Source organism: Meleagris gallopavo, chromosome 1 (genome assembly GCF_905368555.1).
Source record: "Meleagris gallopavo chromosome 1, MGAL_WU_HG_1.1, whole genome shotgun sequence".
NCBI classification, from domain to species: Eukaryota; Metazoa; Chordata; class Aves; order Galliformes; family Phasianidae; genus Meleagris; species Meleagris gallopavo.
In genome coordinates, this window is record NC_139404.1 from 171054586 (window position 1) to 171069251 (window position 14666).

A 14666-nucleotide genomic window follows, 5' to 3' on the forward strand; every position below is an offset into this window, starting at 1 on the left:
CTGGAAATTCAAATGCCCCAACAAAACCAGAAGTAAAATTAAAATGTATCAAAACTGTGGGAATCAATTGATTCTAAACCAATTTTTAAGAAAGCAGTTTATGAAATTAGTGATGTAATTGCAAATATTTTTTTCCAGACATTTAAGTGGAGACAGCAACATATGACTGGAGAATACCAAACATGTTTTTTCCTATTATGAAATGGGGGAGAAAAAAAAGATCTGGATAACTACAAAAGTTCAACAGTAAGCAAGATTTCAGGATCTACTTTGGAATAAAATATAGTAATAGAGTAGAACACCAGAAGGCTAAACTAAGAGCTTTCTTAGTATTTACTGTCAAACAAAATACAGCCAAAGAAGTAAATTTCAGCAAAGTTAGAGTGTCACAAAATATGACTGATATCAATCACTGGGTAATTATTCAGTTACCAATACCACACTGTCAAGGAAAAGGCAATCATGATTCCAAACTTTGCTGAAAAAAAGTAATTCTTAAAACAGCTCAGTATTAATGGCACTAGAGAAGACTTTGGTAGTTTCATTATTAAATACTGTACACACTGCCATATTTGAGAAAGATGAAGTGCCACCATGCAGATCCATTCTTGGACAAAAAAAAAAAAAAAAAAAAGCAACATATTATTGCAGTAAAAAAATAAAAAAAAGCTTGGCTGATACAGTCTGGCCAGATTAATGCTGGAAGTGTACATAGCAGTAGTTATTCAAATACTTTTTTGGATGCAAATTCCAGAAATATAATTTAAGTTAGATGGAGTGCAAACTCACTATGAACAGCACTCTGTGAAAACTACCTAAACCCAGTGCATTAACTCAATTTTCAAAGCATCAGCAAGCATCATAGGGGTTTAAAACGTCAAATTTACTTTTTGTAAATCAAAACAAAATAAAATTCAGAATGGATAGAACTGATTAATATTTTTTCTCAAATAAGTATAGTTGCAAAGTAGTTTTTGTGATTCAGAAAAATCTGTCTACAAATGTATATCATAACCATCTGCATTATTACTGGTACTATTGTGGGTAAATTCTAAGCTCTTGAGGATGGGTCACAGAAAACAACAAATTTGATTTGCAGCAATGCAGATACGTTTTATTCTTCATTTATAATTTGGGATAGCACTTCTGTAACTTTCAGAATTCAGGACTAAGGAATCAGTACTTCATATTGTTATGCATTAAAAATCTTAAACCTGCAATGCTTATGCTTTCATAAAAAATCCAAAGAACTCAAAGCAACTTAGCAAACTGATAATTTTAAAAATGAACGGAATCAAAAACGTAACTGATTACATCTGTTGATGTTAGAGCATTCTGACAGTAAGCTTGGAAATTTTCAGCAAACCTCATCAGTTCTGCGCAGCAATAGGCCATGTCAGTAGACAAAGCAGAAACATTGCTAGATCTAGTGATCTTAACCCTGTCAGAAACATGCAGTTGAAAGCCAGATTCCTTCTCCTCACTGTTTCTCATTGTAACTAATGAGTTCATCTACTATATTATGGGAAAAATATGCGCTTAAGGTAACTAAATGACATATTGTATATCTGGTAGTCTCATCCATCACACTCCTTGCCTAAAATATCTTGTTTGCTTGGGATTTATGAAGTGTATTGTAATTGTTTTAACTATCTGAGATACCTAAACAGTTATTTCACTGCCTCTAAATGCTTGAACAATGCAAAACCTACTCTGTTTATTAAAGAATAAGGAAACATTTTGTGTTGGCGGCAAACACATAACATTTTGCCACTATAAAAAATCAACAACACAAAATATTCTTGTTTTAATCTTTATTTACTTAAAAATGGAGAAATTGTGTATATATTCCCATTGTCTTTTTTCTTTCTAAATTGACTTTAAAAAACCCCATCGTACACAAAAACAAGAAAAAAAAAAACAATTGAAAATCTTTAACTGCTTACACTATGGCTCAATACATTACTTTCCAACTCAAGAAGAAATTTATATGAAAGCTGCACTATCCCTGTCATTGTCAAATGTCTGATGCAAGCAATGTAGCAACATTTGCTAAATGGAAGCTCTGGGGGAAATTCAGGTATAAGAGTTATTACTACCTTCCAGTCTGCACATGCACTGGAAAATGTATGCACTGTTCTCTGTACAGCTTTTATGACACTGATAATTACCTTATTAGGTGCATTTCAAAATGCTCCTCCTCAGTATTCTACAAATTTTCAGGGGGCATATACTGCAGGCTGAAGACACTTTCAGGCCATCAAGGCCATGATATTACAGCTTCCTTCAGAAGTGGCAGAGTCAACTAATCAATGGCCAAACACTTGGCTATAAAGAAATGTGAAAATATTCTTCCTAGCAACACTGATCTACTAGTTTTTGCACAGGACAGGTGGCACAGAACCTGTCCTTTACAGGACAGAAATGAAGAACTAAATATGAAGATAGAATCAAAGAGTGGTAATTTAAAACTATGTTGAAAGAAGTAATACAAAAGGGAGTTGCAATGGAAATATTGTCAGTCAGAAGATGAGGCACAAGAGTGAGAAGAATCACACTAGAAGAAACATTAGCATTCCAAGCTGCTCTATATTCACTCAGTAACTTTGGTCCTAATGGCATTTCTATTTCTATGTGGAAGTTACAATAGGCTATAGAAAAAAAAGCCCTACATAGTCACGCTGGTTCTTGCCCAACCACACAATGTACATTCAATTCAGCAGCCCAGGGAGTATTACTCTTCATTCAATAACTATGCATTAATGAACAAAATTGGCCCCATCTCAGAAATGGAATTAATGGGATTCGGTTATTTCTGAGGCAAGGTTAACTGAGAATCAGTGAATTTTATTTAGCAGAACACATTCGCAGAAGAGAAAGGCTCTGAAATGGGAGCAAAATGGAGCAAGATAGACAGGATGGGGAAATCAAGGTTGGGAAGGCAGTCACGAAGACCTTGCTTGGCAGAGGACAGAGCTGATAACAGACTGTTTCTCCACTTGCAAGTGGATGTCTTCTCTTTTTGCTTACTGGAAATTACTCCTATTTGCTCAAATTCCTCATAAGTCTTAAAATATAGCTTTTCCCCACAATCAATCCTGGACTCAGGCAGGGAGATAAGTCAGCTCTTTCTATCTTCTTCAAAGAAAGGGTGTTAAAAAAAATACTTAAAACACGCAACTCTTGATCTGTTTAGGCAATTTTTTAAAGTAAAGTCTTGCTTCTGCCCTACTCATCAGACATCGCTCACTTCTGCGTTTGAAAGAAAATAACAACAAGCAAAAATTAGGAACAATATGATAGCATGTTTTCATTTTTCTATGTCAATTTCCCTAGTTTTTGTAAGAGTTTATGTTGTTAGTTATATTTTTACTTTTTGTCTTGTGTAAACTCAAAACCCACATAAATAATGAAAGATTCTTTCCAGTGCAATTGGAGAAACAAAATTATCACAGATACTAATTGAAAAAGACAAAGCAGTGAAGAGAAAGAAGAAAGGTGTGATTCTCAGTGTGTTGCTCATCACAGGTTTCTACCTCCTGCCCACCTTTGCTTTTGCTTCTTTACGACAACTTTTAAATAAAAAAAAAAAGATGAGTTTTTATTTACCTATATTTCTAATCAACTACAAGTAAATGTTTTTGTTTAGACATTCCTAGCAAAACAAATAAAAAAATAACAATGTGTCACACAGTTTACATTATCCAGCCAGAAAAACAGTTAAGCACAAAATATTTTTCAAATATGAACATATGATGAAGCTTATACTACAAACTTTATATTAAGAACTGCTTTGAAAAAAATGAAAGAACTTTTAAAACATCCATACTCTGTACATACAAATCAAAATATTACCGTTAATTGACCACAAATTAAAAAAAAAATTACAACTGCTTCATGTGTATGCAGTGATCAATCAGTTAATAATGAAATGCAAGTGCAACTCTATATTCCGATGCCATAAGTCATTCATGATATAGTAATATAGTAAATATGATATAGTCAATAAATAGGTGGGATATATTTTTTATAAACAGGCAAGCAATAAATATTCTCGAATTGGATGCAGAAACACAATACAAATCAACTTTACCATTCACATGATTATCATCCATGTCCCATATGTACAACTAGATTTTCTATCTATTCTATCTATCTATAGAATCTATGATTCTATGATTTTGTGGAAGCTTGAGCAACAAATTTTAGCAGGACATTATGGAGGCAAAGGGTATTTTGAGAAGCAGTGTAAAATAGTTCAGTACTATATTGTGTAGTTAGGCTGCTATCCTTCTGCAAAACAATTAGTTTAAAAATAGGTTGGAAATCTACATACTACAACACTAAGAATACAAATTATGATGTAGCAAAGACAGTACTCAGAGTACTGTACACCGAAAAGATCAAGAAAACTCGATGCTTTACTCTCCCCAGATGAAAAAGCAATTTCTGCTTCTATCAAGAATAAATAAAGAAAAATCAATAGCTTTCAGTCCATCCACAGCACACACCTTTAAAAATCTGTTCATTTACAGAACTTTGGGAAAAAATACAGATAGTAGTATCAAGGGAGATGAAAAGCCAATCCATTTTTGATAAAGTATTGTGATAAGCCGCATACTGTTTTTCTCCGCGCAACATGATACAAGGTGAATTGAACCATTACAATGTTTTTATTTCCAAAACAGTCCTGAATATAAGTGATAACATCAAACTTTTATAATGATTTTTTTTTTCCATCATTTGCTTAGTATTAGTTGTGTTCTCAGGAATTTACAGTCTGCCAGCTGATAAGCACAAAAAGATCATTCACACATTTCCACTGCTGGAGACATGGAAGTACTGTTGAAAACAACAGTCTAATAGATCTTCAATGTAAGTGAGGACAGCTTTGACAATGACCAGAGTTGAGAAAACTCATCTTAGTGATCCTGACCACAGTAACCAAAACTCCTTCAAATTCATAGCAATAGCTTGAAGAGGTTAATTTCTTTTATATAATAAGGCTGATTAGCTGCTCTAAATAAAAACACAATGCTCCTCTATTTTTCCATGTCTTATTCCATTGATACAATATTTCTGCTCTAAAAATATGCTCTCATTACCCTCTGTCTGGTAAGAGGAAGGGCTACTCTCAATTTTCCAGTCTTGACTTCTCCACCTTCCAGATGTATGAGATTTTCATACCAATTTTGGGAAAACATCCCAATCTTACTACAGATACAGAGGGAAAAAAAAAAAAAAAAAAAGAGTATTTTCTAAGCTAACTAAGGCACTGCCATTCTAGAAATATATATATTTTTTCATTTTACAATAAATTTACTTAATTCACAAGGAAACTGACCAAAGGGACAGACTGGTAAGGATGTCTTGACTACTAATCACAGAATTCGTTTAGCACTGTGTGAGAGAAGACAAAAATTATGACAATACTGGAAAAAGAGAAACATTTTTCAGGGAGTACAAATCATATGGCAGATGATGTCTAGATATAAAGAAAATTTTGTGCAGAGCTTTAAGTCATACTGCAACACTGACAGATGTGAAATACTAAGAATTGCAAACAAAATTTTCTATCATCTTTGATTAGTCAGGTGAAAGCAATCCCTTAATAGAAAAGATTTTTTTAATGCTATACCCATTTTTAGTAGTTCCATATTTTAATTATAGAACTTATTTTAATCACAGTAATTGGAGAAATCTACTGAACCAAAAAGTCTGATGATGAACCTGTTTGTAGACCAAGGAATATTTTAGATCACTCAACAAGTTCTTACATGTCAATATCAGTTGATCCGAAGTCTCTGTCTTGAAATACAGACGAACTGTTGTAACATTTCAAGTCTAATACATCCTAATTCTTTGATATTGTGAAAAGAAAGAAGAAAGACTGGCAACGTTTAATGTTTTTGGACTATGTTTTTTAGACATCTTTCAGAAGCAAGATAATAGTTCTGATCTGTTTTTTTTATTTGAAACTGTAGTAATAAATTTCTCTAGAATAGTTGCTCAGATTGTACTGCATAGCTCCGGATTACTTATACAGATTCACCTGACTTCACTTTATTAGGGAACTACAGAGCACATAGGAAGAAAGGTATGCAAGAAAGACTTGCAAATTAGTTGACTTCTGTGCTTCAGGAAACATCCTGCTTGCCCAAGATCTGTCTTAACTGGTTCTGAACTTCAAGGGGGAGCAGTAAACAGGCAACGTATCTTTGAAAAGATGAGAGAGTCTAAGTTTTCTCCAGAGTATCCTTACAAGCATTTGTCTTTGACTGACAACTTGCCACGCTGTCAGCATTTGAATCATACGAGCTCTTCATTTATGCGATTGGCATCCAGCCATGAGTAACACGACGTATGAAGATGTTGCAGAATAAGTAAGGCAAGAGAAGGCGTTGTGTGTGTGTTTCATGTCTTTTTCTTTGATGATATACCTGAAGGAATTACTCAGTATCTGACACTTGAAGCAGCAGGTGGAATAAGCCTGCAAACTCATGCATAGAACTTTCTGAGCTATGCCATGATACCTTTGTGAAGGTTACCACTGTAAATCAAGGTGCTTTATAAAGTTCCATTTTAAGGCTTTGGAAATGAATGTATTTATATTTCAGATTTTATTTAAAAATCTGAAGTTATGAAGTTCAGTAATCTGAGCTAAGGAGGGTTGCTTTTGACTCTTAATGCAAATATGTGTGACCTAAAAAGAAAAGAAGGAGCTTGCTTTTGTTTTACAAGTTTTACTTTGTCGAACTCCACAATGTTTATTTTAGAAATATTATAGATCCTTTACATTTATCAGAAACCGATAGAAGAAATGCAAGCATTTGAGACAAACGTACGGCAAAGAATAAATCTACAAAAAGTGACATTTTTCTCCTACAAAAATGTAGCAGAACAGAACATTATAACAAATTAAACTTTTTTAATGCTAAGTGTATGCCATTCAACACAATGACACAATGGTAGAGTGGACACCCTTGAATTATACTTTTCTTCTTCTTCCTGGGTGTGCCCTTTCTCCTTTAAGCAGTATAAAATAACATATATCTTGTGAAAAATACTTGGTTCACAAACCAAAAAATTCTTATTTTAATGCCTACAAACATCTATAGGTAGAATATATATTCCTGCAAAATATGTTTTAAATTCTTTTTAGTAAATTCTACATTTTATTTTTATATAAAATCATGTATAAATTGGGAAAGGCCAGCATCTATAAATGATGAGAAATGAAATGTTCAGCATCAAGTACAATGCTATTTAGAATTCCTAAAACCTTTGCTTGACACCAGCTGCAGTTACAAGTAAGAAGTATATAGCAATCACACACTGTAATATCCTTGAGATAAGTATGGTCTCACATAGCCTCAGATATGTTTTAATAAAAGATAATGCCAACTGTACAGTAAAAAGAAAAAACCATCACTAAAAAGAACTTCATTTTCTTATTCAAATGCCACTAATATTCCTATTCTACTCACCACTCAAGTTTTCTGGTCTTATAAATAGATTCCATCTACTAAAAATCATTTTCCTTTAAGCAGCCAATCAGTCTTCCCAAGTTCATAGAGATCCATCACAAAAAACTCTTGTACAGTTCTAACAATAATAATACAATTTGCTATATTGAACTGACAAAGAATGCATCCTTTACATCCAATTAGTGTCATCCAGAATGAACAAAATATAGATGCTTTATTTCCACATAGCAACTGAATTTTTATTCATGTTTTAATAAAAAGGATTTGGCTTTAAAAACATATATTGACTTTTAAATAATAAAAATAATCGCTTTATAATATGTTGAGTTATCTTAAAATGTAACTGCACTTTATGTGGTAATTTTCATGTATTACATGTTTGCTGCCGAAGTCTGGAAGCATGTCACATCAATAAAAGTAAACTGATTTGCTAAGCCACTGGAACGAAAAATTCTTGAAATGACAAAATAGGTTTTGACTTTAAGCCTCTTCTGACAGTGTTGGCAATTTTTTTTTTTCTTTTTTTTTTTCCCAGTTCCTGCTAATGCTTTTCAGGACTGAGGGACTGTGTTCAGAATTTAAAAAGCAGAAACTTTTCTTCTCTAATGGCATGTGCAGTTTAGAGATTAATAAGCAGCTGAATATTAGAGGTTGAGACCCTGTAGATTGAAACCTTGAAGGATACAGTGACATCAACAGGTAAAATAACTAGCTACAGATAACATTTCCTCTATCAAATAATTTGATCCTAAAGCCAAATTCTTAAGTACAGTTTCTTCTTTATCTCACTCACGCTTTTTCTGTAGCTCTATTGAACCTTTAAAAGAACTAAACCAAACAAAACTATTTCACTTGAATTTGAGGTACAGTAAGTACTATGAACAATAGTATGGAGGATACATCTCTAAATAAAAAAGCTTTGTCTAAAATATTTTGGTGAGTTTGTATGCCTCTACTATTCTAAAAGACTATTTTTAGACATTTTTTTTGATTTTGCTCATCTACTTTATGTCATATAGATGAGAAGAAAAACTTCTCTTTTTGCCACTCATTATTTCAAATATCAAGCTTTGTACAAATAGCAATATAATACTTATTTTGCAAATATTTTTAAAATTGTGTTAAATTTAACTTTAATTCTTTTTAATAACTGTAGGCTTTGAGGCATTCTAAATAATTCCAATTTTCAAGAAAAAGGTAACCAAAATAAAATATCCTATGACTGCTATTCAGGAGCATGTTCTAAAGGCAAAAGGAGATAAGACAGTAGGATTTAACTGTTACAGGGTATTATTCTGCAGTATCATCAATGATGTATTGAATCATACCCATATAACTATGACACAACAAAGAATATGACATAAGCAAATTGAACAATGGAAAAAATATATATTTTTTTCCTTTATGTAGTGGACAATAGACTTTTAAATCAAAATCACAAACTTTGGCTTACTAGTCATTAGAATTTAAAGCAGTGTATAATATAAGTACATGTATCTGTAGAAATTTAAGAAATGCTAGATTAACATTGTGATTGTTTAATTTGCTCTAATGAAACTTTTGACTTAATGTTTCCAGAACAGGATATGATATACGTAACATAAATGACATTATTAGTAAAATGAGAAGTTAACAATTTCTGTTCATAAACAGAATGCAATTTTAAATCTCCTCAGCTTTTTATAAGTCAATATTTTTACCCAATGAGATTTTGCAAAATTACACCATGAACATTTTCATCAGATTTTTAACCTATATCACATTTATTTATTCACAGTACATGCAAGTAAATGGGAAAATAAACATGCAAACTTTGCTAAAGTTACAGTCAGATATCATATTGTTTCAAATAATGACATTTGAAAAACATGTTCCCTGCATTGTATTGTACTATTCAAAACAAACAAACAAACAAAAACAGGCCCAAAACATGTAATAGCTGCTCTGGTACAGAAGCGGTCTCTTTCAAGAAAAGCACAGCACAGCACATTAACTTACAAGCATAAAATAATTCACAGTACATACAATATCAAAGCTTTACATACCATCAAGAAGGCAAGAAAAAGAAAAGGCAAGAAAGGAAGAAAAAGAACAGGAAAAGATATGGGGAAAGATGCTACTGCAAAAGCTCTACATACTTTATGTGGTATGCAGTAGTTTTTAAAGTAGGCCTTACTTTGTTTTTAAGGACCTAATAATTGTAGCAGTATAAGCAGAAACAAAAGGTATGTCGAATTTTCAAAATCCACCTTCTCCTCCTCACTGCTTTTTTATAAAATTTAGTTCATATGATGTAAAGTTAATAAATTGCAGCAAAAATGGGACAGAGGTTTCCTAGAGAAATGTAGTTAAAGTTTTGAAGGTGTCATCAGGTCTGATCTCCATGTAACCTGAGGCGTATACTTATTTATCAACAATTACATCACAGTTATTTCTTGAATTACATTACATTAAATAAGAACACCCAAACAGGTTAGGAGATGATGTTAATATTACCTTTGTAAAATGAGTGGGCAAAGCTCTGCTCAGGAATTAACTTGGCAAGGAATCCATGGTTCAAACTTGGGTGAGGGATAGATGGTATGACCACAACTGTGGAGAAAATCATGGAATCAAATGTGAGCCAGCTAGTATTCATGTGTGGCCTGGTCCACTGTGGATCCATGACAGAAATCCTATCTCATTGAAACATGCAAATCTGGTATTATCAACAGAAAATGCATTTCTAAAGGAAGAAAACAAGTTCTGTGTCAAGAGATAGGAAACAGCGTACCTATTATTAGGGCACTCCAAAAAGCAACATTCACGTGGGAGAAAAAGACATATATATATGCACAGCACATACAGAGAAGACAGTTATGAGTAAAAAAGTTCACAAAAGCTAGCAGCTTTTTATTGCAGAACCGTAACATAAACAGAAAAGCACAAAAATGATGATTTCTCACAATTGCCTATGTATTATATGTTCATGTAATATATTCAAAATGGAAAGCCCTTAAGCACGTGAACTTCAAAAACAATGTATAAGTGGTAAATAAAAACATAATGATTAATCAGAAAACAATGAATAAACATAAATGTAACATGAATTGGAACATATGTTCTAAGAAGAATGAATATTAGAAACTCCATAAATGGTGAAAATAATTAAAATTTAATACACGAAGAAAAACATACATGAAGAGCTTCGAAGACAAGTTCAATTATTGTTTTCAGCATTTTTAGCACAGAAGGCACAGTTATAAACAATCCCATGGGTTCTGAAAAACCTACTGAACTGATAGTGTAAAGTATTTGAAAGTTTGGAGCTCTTATTTCTGATGGGCTCTGACAGCTGCCAGGCTCCCTTCCACTCAGGCTGAAGAAGGCCAGTGAAAATAACACTACTAATGAAAAATCACAAACAGATCAAGGAAGGCAATAGAAATGATTCCTTTTTTCTGATATTCTTTTAGTAGCCTTCTAAATACAGGCACCAACACAGAGGACTGCAAGGAGCCCATCATCACCACCCTTTCAGAAGTACAATCATTCAAACTAAGAGTTCACATTTATATTTGCAAAAACCTGTTTGGTCTTTACACATTTCATTGTAGATAGTTAAAGATATGTGCTCTTACTAACAAATGACAAAGAATTTGTCATCAACTACCTACTACCAACTATTACAGATTTAGCCCCATCAGACACTTTTTTTTAACATACAAATTAAAGAAATGAAAGCATAAAAAAGCAATATGCAAATGAAAATTAGTTATACTCTGTAAGGTAACACATAGAATAAGTGAAATCAGCCAATATACGTTAAAGAACCAAATCATTTTAGAGAAACAAAGTAGCATGTAATTTTCTATTGTAATTTTAAAGTGTTTGAAAATTGTTTGTAGTAAGATAACTACAGTTCTCAAGTATCTAAACATGAAAATGAAAAAGAACATTAAAAGAAAACAAATGTACCTGTACTTGTTGGTGAATTTATTTCTTGTCTGATATTTCTACCTGCCTGGCTCCCAGATCTTGCTGTTTCTCGTTGTGGTTCTAGTATATCACGGTATTTGGAGACCATCAGAACTGAAATAAAGTAGACTACTGCCAAAGCTAAGAACTGAGCCTGTTTGCTGTCGTCCTGTGTTAGAGAAAAAGGAGCAGTTCTATAATACTGTACATTTCCATTGAATTTTCACTGAAGATCATCTTAAAGCTTTATAAAAAAATACCCTTCTGAAATGTTACATCTGTTAACATAGTAAGAGATGGATTAAATAGATTTAATGGACTTTCAGTGAAGTAAAATGCACACAGCGTGTATTAAGTATTTAATCTTACAGGTAATTTGAAAACTACTCAAATCTCCAAAACAGTGAAGTCAGTGGGCTTTTCATACTAAAGGATTTATTCTTCTTTGAGGATGCTCTTAATTCTTCTCAAGAGTAATGGCAACTGACTTCTGATACCCCAAGAACATTGGAATAAATTTTGTCCTGCTGCAAAAAGTTAAGAGGCACTGCTGAAAGGGAAAATTAAGCTTGTTGATGCTTTACCAACTAACAGTGGGTACATATGAAGGCATAACATATCTGGCAAAAACACAAAGACTATGTCCATGGTCTTCTTTCCAGCAGTAAATATAAACTCCAGCTCATATGTTCTGAATTCTTCAACAGGATTGTTATCAGCAGCAATCCTAGATTTTCAGGGCTCTGTGTAAATATAAATACCAGGACCGCAACTCCTTTCCTGCTTTTCTTTTCCACCTACTCCAACACAGACTGCTGTTCTATGGCCACTACCTATTGCTAGGGTATGGCCTTACTTGATCCCAACCCGCTTTGCATCATCTGAGAAGTCTTTTATCATGGGTGTTTAATTTGGTCACATGTCATTGCAACCCTTAAAATAGCTGTAAATTCTCTCACAGATCTGTCAGAAAAAAGTTTCCTCTGCTCTCTTCTCAAGGTAAGGAAAGGATAGATGTCAGATGAACATCACACAAATTCAACCTCATTCTTTCAAGATGGTGAGATCATCCTGACAGATAAATGCTTTTGTTTCAAGTTCAACTTTCTTCTACTGAAAAGTATTCCTAGATTCCATTCTCAATCTGCTCAAATTCAAGTTGGCGAACTTTTTTTATTTGGTTGGTTGAATTTATTTGTATATACATAGTAAGTCCACTTGCACAGCCTTCAAAAACAAACAAAGTTGTGGCAAAGTTTTATGGTAAAAAAGCTGCTGTTATCTGACTTTTTTATACATCTGTATATAATACATATATTCAAATTCAGCAAATGTAAAAATTGGCCTTAAAAATGAATTTGTTGCAGTTGTGCAATGCATACAATAATTTTTCCTCTTACACTAGTTTGAAAAATAGCTGACATTTTTTAGTAATACAGTTTTAATTCAGGGCAGAAATGTTTTATTCTAGTTGTGATTATTTGACTAATGTAAGATCAAGTCTAACTGCAAATGAAATTATGTACTAATCTCAAATGGCTTATCAATATGATTTTAAAGTGCAGAAAGAGGCTGGCAGTGACAAAGACGTGAGCAAATGGTTTGTTGATAATACAAAAAGTGTAATAAATAAAGGGTATTTTTAATTTTGGAACAGTGAAAATCTCTTTGAAAATATAAGTGACAATTTTGAAGAAGAAAGAAATGCAGAGCCTATTTATTACTCACCACATCACGAAAAACAACTGCTCGTAGACGATTGATATCAACATCCTGAAGAAGCCGATCAGGGTCTTTTATGGGAGAAAGATTGCCAGGGACGTTTTCAAGGGGAGTCTACAAATAAAAAAGTTGAGATTTTTTTTTTTTTCCCCAAATATCTTAATTCAAAGCTTTTCTGTTAGAACCTTAATTTGATAACCTTTGCAGATACCACTGCTAATTTTAGATGCTCCTTTGCTCTCAATAGCGGTGTGCTCTCACTATTAGACAAGGCTTCCACAAATAAAGCAATGCTTTCAATTACCAACGCATTCCTAATTATTTAGATAAAAACTGTTAAATTATCTCAGTACGTCAGAATGGTATCCTTTGCAAAAGTTAAGATAATAATGTGCGCACATAAGGTGATTTCAGATTATAGTTGATTCAGAGCAGCAAATCATTTTTTACATGTCTTAAATTTAAAAACCATGAGCAGAAATATTCTCAAACAAGATTTTCTTTTAGTTTTACTGATAATTATTACAGCTGTTCACAGAATAATTCCTATTATTGCAAAGGCAATGAACTATGAGAAAGTGAAAAATGTCACTTTTTGTGAGATTTAATGAAATAACATTGTGAACATAGCTGAGTTTGTAAATGCTATTTGGAAGTAGAGAAGAAAAATCACTAGTTACTAATGAAAATCCTGTTGCAAAAGGACAAGGGGAAATAGTTTCAAGCTCAAAGAAGGAAGAATTAGATGGGTTAAGAATTAAGATGGGCTCTTCACAGTAAGAGTGTTGAGGCTCTGGCATACACTACCCTGAAAAGTGGTGGATGCCCCATCCCTTGAGACACCCAAGGTCAGGCTGGATGGGGCTCTGAGCATCTGATGGAGCTGGAGGTGTCCCTGCTCATTGCAGGGAGTTGGACTAGATGGCCTTCAAAGGTCCCTTCCAATTCAAATGATTCTATAATTCAATGAAATCATAATACCCAAAACAAGAATCTGTTTTGTCAGCTAAAATGTTGTATGTTAGTCATGGGCTATATTAAATTGCTGAAGATTTTAGTTTTAAAGATTCACAAACTCTCAAAGTTGTTAACAAGTTAAAAAAAAATAAATCAATGAATCAATGAAGCTGTAATTAGATATTAAGTAAATTTCATTCAGTCAAAAAGAAAATACTGATCTCTATTGTACATGCACAGGTCTGTTTATTTTTCTGGGACTGAGATGTTCCAGTGACAGATGTGACTGCAGAACTTATTATAACTGCAGATGCTTTGAGAGATTAAAAAGCAGCTGAGCAGATATATAGGAGAGATGTGAGGAAGGGAACTTGATTCTTGAAGACAACAAACAGCAAGAGTGGTAAAGCTCGTTAAAAATGTTGCAGTATACCACTGCATTAACATGTACTTGTTTCAAGGAATACCAAAACATACCTTCGCTTAAAGTCAGTTAAGAGCAAAAAGCCAAAGTTTTTGCCAAATACTTAAGAAGGCAGTTAT

General features: G+C 33.1%; 1 protein-coding gene across 12 annotated transcripts in view; it reads right to left on the minus strand.

The window, feature by feature from the left end:
* Positions 1–14666, minus strand: part of NBEA (neurobeachin) — a 469696-nt gene that overhangs the window by 294541 nt on the left and 160489 nt on the right. For 10 of the 12 annotated variants that reach the window (XM_085216030.1, XM_085216022.1, XM_085216021.1 and 7 more), the window contains 3 exons: positions 13173–13280; positions 11445–11613; positions 9984–10079 (listed from right to left, as the gene is read on the minus strand). In XM_085216030.1, the coding sequence (XP_085072156.1) occupies positions 9984–10079; positions 11445–11613; positions 13173–13280 (373 nt within the window). The remainder of the gene's footprint in view (positions 1–9983; positions 10080–11444; positions 11614–13172; positions 13281–14666) is intronic. The other 2 variants (XM_085216029.1, XM_085216026.1) reach the window with 1 other exon arrangement.